This window comes from Lampetra fluviatilis, chromosome 18, assembly GCF_964198595.1.
Source record: "Lampetra fluviatilis chromosome 18, kcLamFluv1.1, whole genome shotgun sequence".
NCBI classification, from domain to species: Eukaryota; Metazoa; Chordata; class Hyperoartia; order Petromyzontiformes; family Petromyzontidae; genus Lampetra; species Lampetra fluviatilis.
The window spans coordinates 908,212-920,342 of NC_136292.1; the positions used below are offsets into that span (position 1 = coordinate 908,212).

The 12,131-nt window shown below is 41.9% G+C and overlaps 1 protein-coding gene across 1 annotated transcript; it reads right to left on the reverse strand.

Moving 5' to 3' along the window:
• Positions 1 to 742: 742 nt before the first annotated feature.
• Positions 743 to 7,091, reverse strand: LOC144937055 (uncharacterized). The gene is made up of 8 exons (XM_078864291.1): positions 6,837 to 7,091; positions 5,762 to 5,975; positions 5,544 to 5,606; positions 4,834 to 4,933; positions 4,532 to 4,646; positions 3,942 to 4,000; positions 3,746 to 3,820; positions 743 to 3,188 (listed from the first exon to the last, which is right to left on the reverse strand). Exons 1-8 carry the CDS (start codon positions 6,928 to 6,930, stop codon positions 3,051 to 3,053), a joined length of 858 nt encoding a protein of 285 aa, XP_078720417.1. The 5' UTR covers positions 6,931 to 7,091; the 3' UTR covers positions 743 to 3,050.
• Between the last annotated feature and the right edge of the window lie 5,040 nt (positions 7,092 to 12,131).

Sequence of the window (12,131 nt, forward strand, 5' to 3'; positions counted from 1 at the left end):
AAATGTCAAAATAAATGTGATACGTCGCCTATTATATTTTTAATTGAGACAATGTTCACAATGAATAGTGAGATGTGTAAGGTTTTGGACATCGACTGGACATCATCGGATTCCCCCAGTATGAATACATGTGTAATGCGAGCGTGGGGTTGCTGCTGGGCTCTGGCCCAATCACACGGCCCGGTTAGGGGGCCGTGTGGGAGGGGCCGCCGTTCACCTCGGCTCCAATGGGAAGCGAGGTGAATGGAGGTGGAGCCAGCAGGGCAGTATGGGAAGGCCGGATCTGACGATCCGGAAGGGGAGGAGTCAGGGTCACGTGGGAGAGACGATATAGAGGAGAGCCCGGAAGAGATCGGGGCCAGTTGATGGAGTGAAGAAGTGGGACCACGTTGGGTGGCCGCCGCGCCATCAGCCACGTGGCTGATGGGGCTTCGGCACACCGTCGGCCAGCGGTGTGCGGAGCGGGGAGGAGCGGAGCGACTAACGGGAGAGCGCGTGCAGGGCATGCGCGAGAAGGAGCTGACAGAGGAGCGTGCAGGGGCACGCGAGAGGAGACGCTGGTCCCTTGTCAGGACCAGCGGGGTGTGAGGACGAGTGGAGGAGCTAACGGAGGAGCGTGCGTGGCACGCGAGAGGGAGCATGCGCGGGGCGCACGTGAGACGACGCTGGTCTGTGGAGGAGACCAGTGGGGTGCGGAGAAAAACCTGAAAAAAAGACAAGCGGAGACCAGCAGTGCCTGACGGAGTCTTTTATTACACATGTTCTGATTCTGATCGCTGGGCATGATGTATGAAGCCTATGAGTTGGTCCACGCTGTCGATCCTGAAACAATTCGCATCACGCAATTTGTTCTCGCGAAAAGAACGGGTCTCTATCTCTGCCGTGGACACGGAATAGTGTACCGGCTGTATCGTTTCAATACAGAAAATACAGCAATTTAAATATACTACACAATGAAAACGGGACTGTACATGAGATCGTAAAAGCAAAAGAACGAATGAGTTAGTGAATCAAATCGTGAACATTCATATAGTTACGAGATTTCGAATCGTTAGATGACTTTTGGGTATCTAATTCTGCATTCGCCACTGGCCGACAGCCTGACACTTGTGCCTAAAGGTTTTTAATCACTACACGTTGCCCATTGACACATCAGAAATACATTTACCTTATCTTCCCGCATATAACCCGCGGGGTAGACCACTTGTTACAAACAAAACAAGACCCTGCAGGGTATACGGAGGTGCGGGCTATCCCAAACATATTTTACACGTGACATGTCGTAACTCGTTACATTTTGTCATGGTAGGTCTATCCACTATGCAACTTACCTTTCACCAAAGCACTGCTGAATCAACCACTCACACTAAAATTGCACATGTTATCACGTATTAAATGATTTGTACAATTAATTTAACAGTACAGGAGTGCCCTCATAGTAGTTGGTGCCTTCCCTGGTCCTTTACCATCAAGTATGGTATTTTTGTATGTAAAAACTTAGCATTGAATTAACATTTGTACGTACACTGAATTTCATCAACATTTTATATGGTTTGGTATGGGTTTTTCTGAGTAAAGGAAAGGTATATTTAGGTAAGTAAGTAAAACATTTCACTGTACTTATAAGCCATTAAAACCAATAACTTTATTCGCTTTTGATACAGGCTTAAACATATCTTGATTTGAAGCTTTCGTGACTGCAGGAATCCACTCTTTGGTTCTTGTTCATTTTTCTACCGACGTGACTTTACCGAAAGAACCAAAGAGTACAGGCTTAAATAGAGCGAATATACATTATGATACACAATAACACACTGCTTCAGACATTTAATCAAGAACAAATCTTGCACGTACATAATGTTGAAGTTCAAAACACACTTGTTCCTCGACAGATGCTTTATACACAAGCACTGTTGCAAAATACTATAGCTGCGGAAGTTGGAGTGAGCATCAATTTACAACGAGAATGTGAAGTGTCATTCATGGTTACAACACTACTTAATTTTCAATGAGATGCTGAAGTCATTGTACCGATCACATTTGCCAACGTAGCCTTTCTGAAACTTGCTACACAAAAATACTGTATAATTCATAGAATGCATTCATTTACACAAATTATATCCTGATTGTGCTACCAATATCAGGAGGCAGCATACATTCGTTGGCCTCGGAGTATTGCGACTATTCATGTGAGAAAACAGCCCATGGACACACATCACACGGAGCTACCTCCAAGATCCCTTCACGCGACATTATCTTAAACTCAATTACATACAAGTGTTTCACACATCAATTGAAGATATTGCCATTCAAATATCAGTGAGAATTAGGCTCATTAACTGGCTATGATGTTCCCATCCTATCGCCTTCCTATGTTAGTTGTGCTTTATGCCCATTTCACAAGCTTCACAACGTCCACTTCGCGAGCAGATTTCCATTAACATGCTAATCTCATTAACATGCGAATTTTCACCTGGCAGCCCTTTGATTGGTGGAAAACCAACTACCGTCGGGTTGGTGCCCACCACTTACATTAACATTGGCTGCTGACATTTGGGCTACGCCCATTTCAAACCCTTAGTTTGCCTTTGGAAGCTAACCCCCCCCCCCCCCGTTTCCTGAAGACGACCACTTGTGTGCGATCGAAACGTCGTAGTTTTTTGTTATTTTCTTAAAACCTATCTACCCAAATAAGATAAAAATTGGGTTTTGTTTATGGCCAATTGATATGCAATTGATGCAGTTCAACAAATGTGTAATTTAATAAACGAAACTTCAGTGATAACATAAAATACACTGTATGCATTAATCTTTAAATCTAAAAATTTTGGAAGAATACCTAAACCGCATCATACTTTGAACCCAGGATAGCAGGTGTCGTGCAAAACCTTTCTTGACATTTTATTTAATCAAAACCCCAAATTAACAATGACATTCCACAACAGGCAATCCTTATCATCTGCTTCAAATGAAATGTTTTAAAGGACCTACAGTGCCAAACAACAAACATGTGTTCAGCTACAACAAAGTGACAACGAAGCAGCACCGTTTTATAATATGCTGTTATCTGAATTGACCTCTTGCTGTAGCATTTCCATTTTTGCCATGAAATTCTTCATAGCAGCCATGTGGTCTTCGTGTATCTTGGCTGTAGCTGACATCATTGACTGCGCCTGGTCACATATTGCCTTACAGGACATTCATATTATGCAAAAAGAAAAACATCTTTGTCAATTCACAAAAAACAGCCAAATTTAATAACAGGTTCAAAAATAAATCTGACACATTTTATTAGATTTAATTTATCATTGAAATGTAACCGATTTTGCACAACATATGGTACAATTGGGATTTATCAATCATCCAAAAACGTGACTGCATCTCAAGAAGCTGTATGGAAAAAATGGGAATATTTTCAGAGGCATCCATAGACGACGCAGACAAGAGAACAGAGCAAAGGTTGACACGGGACTTCGATAGAAAGCCTTGGTTGTTGAAGTGGAGCGTGCACAGAAAGCAACAGAAATTATAGAGAAGTAGATAGGGGAACGTCAACAGAGGATCTTAAAAGATAGTCAGAATTAGAAATTGATCTTGGATCACATTTTGCAGTGGAGCAACTGGGAGTATTGGGCTAATGTTGTCTAGTCTATAGGGTGTAGATGATTAATTCAGCATTTAATTATATCATACCATTCTCACAAACACCCAAACATTACAAATCAGGTGCTCATCATGTACTCACTTGCAGAGATGTAATAGTGGTTTCTGGTCTTTCATTCAATCTTCTTTGTTGTAATACGACTTCTCTACAGTTTTTCTACATGGCAAAAAAAACAAACATTGACAAAACAATAACATGGGCAAAAGTTTACAAAATCAGCATCTAGTAATTATGGATGTCTTACTTTTTAAACATTGAAATATTGACATTTACTCACCCGTGAGTTAGTGTCCAGATCTTTCTTCAAAATGGCTTTAACAATTGGCTTGCCTGACTCTGTGAATATACAATTACAATATAAAGCCTTAACTACTGTTGCCAACCGATAAAAAATAGCGTCATAGAAAGTGCTATACTGTACTCCCATTCCAGAAATGAATTTAAAGTCCAGTGTACGAATGTGCCAACCTCATGCAAACATAAAAAAATGCCTTTTAGTAAAGGTGCATTTAACTCTCAAGCATAGTAACCATTACACATAAATGTATGCATGTTCCTTTCACCCCTCCCTCCAATTATACTCCAATTGTGCAATCAGCATATTATTAGGATACACATTTATATTCAAACTGATTGTGAACAATGTACCACCCTGTCTTAGAGAATTCCCCAGATATCACAGAATTGCTTATAAAAGTCCTCTTGTTCACAAATAAGCACCGTCTTATGCACTACGGCACACCTTTTATACAGACACATTGTGGATGTTCTTAGCAAGTCATGCATCTCAGTAAAATCCTCAGCTGAAATCGTTCAAATAATGATCTATACAACTATGCACATTGACAAACACAGGTTCAGAAGTACCTGGATCCAAATGGAAGATTTTGAGGAACTCCTGGCATTCATAGAGCTTCCTGTTGCAATCACGGTTTTCCTTTTCCAGGTGATCGACGTTTTCTGAAAGTTTCAGCACCCCTGCCTGCAAACCCAGCAAACCCCATTTACACAGCCTTCTACACACCCATTGTGATGCACATTTGTTCTGCATGGACATTTGCAACACTCATAGTACAATTGTCTCAACACTTTAATTCTTGTACACATGTGTAGGTTTTCATATATATAAAAGTGACCATTGTATATTAAGTCATGTTATACAAGCATACCCGGTATTGAATGACTTCTCCTTCCAATGCTTCAATTGTGGCACTTTGCTGGTCAGTTTTTTCAAAGAGTGCAGCCTCAGACTTCACTAATGCTGATATACTGAAACACATGCACAATCATCGACTTACTCTTCATTCATTTAAAAACAACACAAGCTATCCCTCTTGTATTTTAGCAAAATGTAACTTCATGTTATTTTATTCTCCTAAAGAATACCGGAACCAGCCAGTGATGAGAAGGAAACTGGCACTATTTAGACACATGTATAGGATGGATAACAGGAAAATGAAAAGTGTGTTGTACGGAAAACCGGAGAGGAAGACCAGACAGAGTAGCTTGAAGACATAAGAGATTGGTGTGAGAAACATGTTCACTACTTAAGCATATTTGCACAATACAGAGGAAAGTGGAAACAAATGACAAAATGTGCGCTGGACACGTATGGGCCATCTGCCCATGGATGATGATGACTGTACCAAACCACCTTCACGGACAGACTAAAACGAATATCAGAACATAGAATTCACATACACTGAAACTTGAAATGGAATGCTCATAGATATTAATGGAGATGTTTCCCAATTACTATGGGTATTCCATGTTCCACTTTGGTATTTGGGCATTCAGATATTCATTCCGGTCTAAGAGTTGTTTTGGTTTATCCCCATCGCCATGAAGTATGGTATTGACTACCATGTGATCGACTCACCCAAAGGCAGCGGCACTCCGTGAACTATATTTCAACTTCTTTGGATTCTTGGAAACTGTAGTACTACAAAACACAACATAAAAAGAGCACATACATCGCAAATGCAGCACGTTCATTGGGACAAAAGTGCTAAATCTGTAGAAACCATCCTCATACCAAACTTGTATTTCCATCTTATCATACAAAACTGCACTACTGCCTGCGAGTGAAATCTGTACCTCTGACCACGGGTGTTGAACTTGACTCCCATCTGCAAGCCAGACTTTGTAAACAAGAAGGATGCGGGCATGGCCGGGTCGAAAACGGGTGGCTTGGGTTTGGCGAGTTTACTTTTGTCGACAGATGTTTTTATTGCGGCCTGAACCTTGGGTACAGCTGCAGTGTTGACGTCCCACCGTTTTTTCTTATTTGTGATATCAGGCGGTATCTCACCTGCATTCATCGACGTCAATGATAAGCCAATATTATGTATCACATTGCTATACAGTCTCAACTGATCGTATAAAGCAAGCATCAATATAACACAATGTCATTCCTACAGGTCTGACAATCCCCCGTGTAGCCTTCACAGACTGTTGGGGCAAGCGCCGTTAGCGAGCACCGGCACGGCACACGAGGGGGTGGGTGGTCAGTACCACGCCCGGCCGCCTTTGTCTCCCCAGTAGCGATGTTTACTACACACCGCACCAGGTACTCATTTGAGGCCGAGTCGACCTAGGGGAGGCCCAGAACCACTATTTGACACGCAGTGTTATACACACCACACTCACACGTGTGTACGGGTGGAGGTGACGCACTCTGTTATCGCCACAGTTATTATCTCGCAACCCATCATCAATTCCTGGGCTTGTGAGTGATACATCTCAAAGTTCATCCTATAAAGTCCCATCACGAGGAGAGAAACACAAACATTTAAACACAAAAATGCCCGCATTGAAACGGCTGTGCGCCGAATGGACCTGAAATGTTAATTTCCCCGCACAAACAATACGGGGTAACCCGCATGGGTTAACAGGTATGGAAACGTAGGAAAATCACTAACCAAATACAAAACATAGTGTTTTATTATTATAGCGGGTCAAGCCCACCGAGCTTCAGAAGGCACAAACTAATTGTGTTATAGTCTCAGCGCACGTCTCGACACGTGGAGAGAGGTGCGCGGCAAACCACGCCGAGTCTTATAGATGTAGCAGCTCGTGGCGTGTTTAGCGAGTGAAGGGATGAGTTGTTGTCTACACGAACTAAAACAACAACAATAATAACAACAACAATAATAGTTTAAAGACTCGAAACCTTTGGCCTGTTCGGAGATGAGCCTCTTCTTGTGCGGCGCGGCGTTCCTGTCGCACGGCACGGGCAGCCTCGACTGCGTCGGCGCGGTCGTCATTGTAATCAACACAAACACAATAGATAAGAGTTCTAAACTAGGACTAGTAGTTGTTGTTGTTGTAATTCTTTTCGCCGTCGTGTTGTTGTTGTGCCGATGATCCCAGTCGGCACCCTCCACGCACTCGACAATTTGACCGCGTGGGCGTTCTTCACCGGTTTTGAATTCATAGTGCTGATAGGCGAGGTCGAGTCCCGCGGGCCAATCGCGTGTAGGCCTCGTGCGGGCGCGCTCGCTCGTAGCCAATGGGGATCCGCGGAAAATCCCCACGTCGCGCATCCTATGTGGGAAATACAAACCGTGTTTCAGATTTCCGTTGGGATTTTTAAACGCGGCCTCCCGACAACCTCTGCGGCTGTGACGTCACAGGCACCTCATTTGCATAATAAAATCACGTTGCACGGACTCCTCCGCTTACGAACTTTTCGACTTACGATCTTTTCCGAGATTCGCACAAACCTGGCCCACATGATGCATCCCTGTCATCCCACACGGTGTATTACTCCGTGCTCTTGTACAGGGACATTGGGTGTTTAGGTCCACACGGCGTGTACAGCCGTCTCAATACGGACAACAAAGATGTGTCTATTTGTTTGTGTTTCTCCCTTGTGATGGGACTTTGTAGGATGAATGTTGAGATTTATAAGGGGTGACGACAAATAAGGTGTGAATTTGTCTGTAATAAGGGAGGCACTGATAAGGGGTTGACAGGTTTGCTTATGCCCAGTCGCCTGTTCGAACCGAGAGTCGTAAGTTCAACTACCGCACAATAGATGGCGGTAGTGGCATCTTCATCTACAGAACATGAACAAAGCAAAGTTTGTGGGGAATAATAATAGCCATGTTCTATACTTGTTAGGCATAAGCAATTAAGAAATAACACTTAGTACCCACGAACAAAAAGTGCGTCACATAGTGTTATTCAAATTTTAAAGATATTCCCCGTGTTTTGAATCGACAGGAGTAAAGTTGGACTTACGAACAAATCGACTTACGAACAAACCTCTGGAACCCAGCTTGCCGTAAGTAGAGGAGTCCCTTCATTGTGCCGAAAATAAATGCCATTTATCACTCTGTATTAAGACTTGCAGAGTACTGCATGCACCGTAATGACATTCTCTAATAGGATACATAACATGTATGCAATATCACACGCTGTTTATTTGCGGAGTAATGTATGCTCCATATTATAGGACATTTAGATTGTAACTATGAATTAACATTCATGTAGAGCAGTGGTCCTTAGCCTGGGGGTGCGAGATGCCCTTTCTGAGGGTACCAAATGAAGCCCGGGCAAGTAAGTACAACTACTTAGTTTCATAAAACCGACGTATTTATTAATATGATACTTTTTTTACTATTGAGAGCCAAAGGGATACAAGGCTGCAATAACAGGGTAAGAACCACTGATGGTAGGACAGTTTTCAGTCAGTGCACATACACTTAGTGGCAATTACATACATAAATAACCCGTTCTTTGACTCCTACCCAGATTATAAACACATGCCCACCATTGGAACCTCCTTTGCCAGTAGCAAAATATGAAAATTAGTTTTTTTGCCTTTTATCTGGCAACAAAACTGACACCTTTTTTTTACACATGCCCAGTTAATCTGCTTAAGATTGCACGGTTTATGTATTTGGTAACATAAAACCATACCACATACAGTATTTGTTACGTTTAATACCATTACATCTATAGTTCAAAAGAGTGATCAACAATGGTATTGAGCCGTAGCATGGATAGAGTGCTGTTGGAAAAACACATTTATAAACTTGTTTATTTTTTTGTATAAACCAGCACATAAAGTATTGTGAACAATATTTTTCATGGAAATTCCATAGCGTGTGAACTAACGTGATACAGGTCAATGGACTATTCAAGGTAAGTTATGGAAATGTTAATTAATTTCATTGGAATATTTTGGTAACATAGCAAAATGTGCTTGAGAAAATCAATATTGCAATGATTATTTCCAAATGTACACCAGTTACATTGTGATTATATTTCCGTCACACTTGCAGTAATACAATTTTACCAGCAGAGATCTGCACATGCCTATGACTGGATTTCAAATTGATGAATGACAAATTACGTCATTGTTGTACCACATCTAAAATTCGCAAAATTATTAAACAAAAGTGATTGTTCTTGGAAGGTGTATTTGATGCGTATATGTCCGTTTCCATTTAATGTATACACATACTTTGTTGATTAGTATAAGAATGGAAATCATCGTTCCCCAAAATCGCTCAAGGCCAGTGTAATACAGAAATTATAACTACAGGAATTGTGCGAACAGTGTAGTTTCTTTATTTTGTCTCGTCTGTTTAAATGTATCAAGGCGAACACTTGCAAAGGTTTGCTAGCCAACGTGTACACGTTCAATTGTGAGCACAGTTCTGAATATGACCGGTAGAGGTCTACACATGTCTAGGGCAATTTTTTTGCAAATATGAGTGCCCTTGAAGATCCCGCAGCCAAAAACACATATAATGCAGTTCATTGAAGATTCAAAGTACGATATTACTGTACAGGGGCTTAAAATATTGTACATGTATAAAGACGACTGAAACGCACTTGTCTTGAGATGGTTTCTTTATTAAGGAGCCACGTGCTCACACTCGAACAGACGCAGACCCCCACTACAACAGCCCCGAGTCTCCCGCACATCTCCCTCATATACGGCCCGAGGCCTCGCCCCCATCCCCGCACCTTCTCGCTGGTTCTAGACAGCTCGCTCCACCAGCTCGCTCCACCAGCAGACTCTACAGTCCTCTTCCGTCACCTGGCCACGCTCCTATTCTCGATCATTGCCGTAGCCACCAGTCCATTCGTACTGCAAGCTGACTCCCCTGTCATTACCTCCCGTGGCCACTAGTCCACTCACACCGTAGATTGACTCTACTGTCATTACACGTGTGTACATGTACAAGCACATTTGACAATCCACTGCCAGATGAGGAGCTCCTTGTTGCCGTGCAGGCTTGAGGGGTGATGGTTATTTGATCAGTTTGGTGAAGGTGCGAGTAGCACTCAGCAATGGATTTAGTTTACCACTGCCAACTGCACCTGTTTTGGGTGCATGGCCATCACTCATGCAAACATTATTCAGGCCAAATTCTGGAATGGGGTGCAATCCAAATCAAATATTATTACAGACAAAAATATGCCAGTGTGGTGGAAATTGTATCTCTATTTTAATTTAGATTGCATAGTAATTGATTTCAAATGTCACCTGAATTAATAATGTGGATTAATATTGGATTGATAACATGTTTTACTTTATTGAAAAAGGTGTTTTAAATGTACGTACTGTGTGACAAATATCTCACAATGCTAAATAGCAAACCTACAAATTCGTCAATGAAAAATAAGCATGCCATGCTAATTATATGCTGCATGTTTAAGTTAAAACAACAATAAAAGTGAATCCCATTTGATTATTATCCTGAGCCAACTTTGCATCATTCTTCATTGTGGTTTTCAATCACTTCCTGTAATTCACTTCCATTGGTTGTTTACGATTGCCAAAACAAAAGTCAAAACAAAACTCTTGTACAACAAGTTTGCTTCAACAATTGAAGACTGTTGGAAAGGCACACATAACTGGAACCCACATCAGAGTACGTATACCTAAGGCAATTATTGAAGGTGGTCTGGGATCAAAGTGGTGAGAGATGAGTGACAGCAGGTTGGAATGTCTTTAAAACACCAAACTTGAATATGACAAATACCATACAAAAGTGCATCAGTTAGATAGTTATTAGGTTTTTTCGGTAAAGTCACGTAGGTAAATTCTTTAATTAATAAAAGTAAAATAAAAATAAAATAAAAATCACGAAACGTCGTGATTTTTGTTTTATATATGAATCCTTGCAGTTACGAAAGCTTCAAATCTAGAGTTAGATAGTTGTTTTTAATCTATCTATTTTACTTGCTACAATATACAGATCGGAAACATGGACACTGACAAAACATGTAACAAAAGCTGAAAAATGTGCAAAAGAGCACGGAGAGTTGTGTTCTGGATTACAATGAGAGGCAGAAAGAGGGACATATGGATGAGATAACAAATACAAGTGAGAGACATGGGCAGGGCACATCACTAGAAAGGATTATTGACAATGGTCGAGACTGATGTAGTGCCAACCAAAGGAGGAAAATACCCAGAGATACAACCTACACGGAGATGGAGCGATGAATTAAGTTTTTTTATGCAAGAGCATGATGCATTGTTGAATCACAAGACAATGAGGGGTGGCCATGGCTTTGGTAGACCTTCAATCAACAGTGGATAGACCATAGCCGACGATGATTGGCAATACTAACATTGTGAACAACGGGGAACATAGTATGGGGGAACTCATAGTCCAACTATTTTAGACCAAAATAACTTTTCTTTTGTGAACACTAAGAAGCATAAGCGAACATGAATCACTTTGGGAGAGCAAAGAGGTCTAGTTTCATGTCAAGACAGGTTTATTTTAGTCAGAATTAATGTCTGCTTCTATAAGGGTCAGAGGCAGACTTTACCAAAGGAAGTAGAACAGATTTAGCTTCTGGCTTTAGATTATGGTCACACGTAAATAATGCGTAAAATATCATATCAAGTCCAGAATAAATCGTGGCAGGAAACCTTTAATTGTCGATGTAATCATCAGGAAGAGGAGGTTGCGATGGGTGTGGCACATGTGTCGGATGGAGGCAGTTATGTAGCATGGTTAGAATGGGCCCTGATGCAAAGAGTGAAATGGGGCCCCTAGTTTCACCCCCCCCCCTCTTTGTAGCCTGGCCCAGTGTATGTGTATCACTCGTATACCACGGGATGGAGGAGAGCAGAGTTACTAAGACAGACATGGGGGTGACACCCAGAGGTCAGGAACCAAGGCGAATCGAGATGGTGGAGAACATTCATTTCCTTAGAACTGTTTTTTGTGTTTAGTTTGTTATCCTTCCCCCGCATCTTAGCACGGGTGACTACATACGGTGTGAAAGAAGGTCAACATACATGCGTATGTCAACTGTGCAACAGCTGTAGAATATAGCAGTAGAATGTGAGTGATGGTTCGAGTGGCACTTAAGTGCACAGGTGGTGCAACTGCACCGGGGAACCGTGCACCGCAGGGGCGCAGGTTTCGGGTTACGAAGAGGGAAGACATTGGACGGAGGTGTGGGGCCAGCTAATCCTTGCACCAGG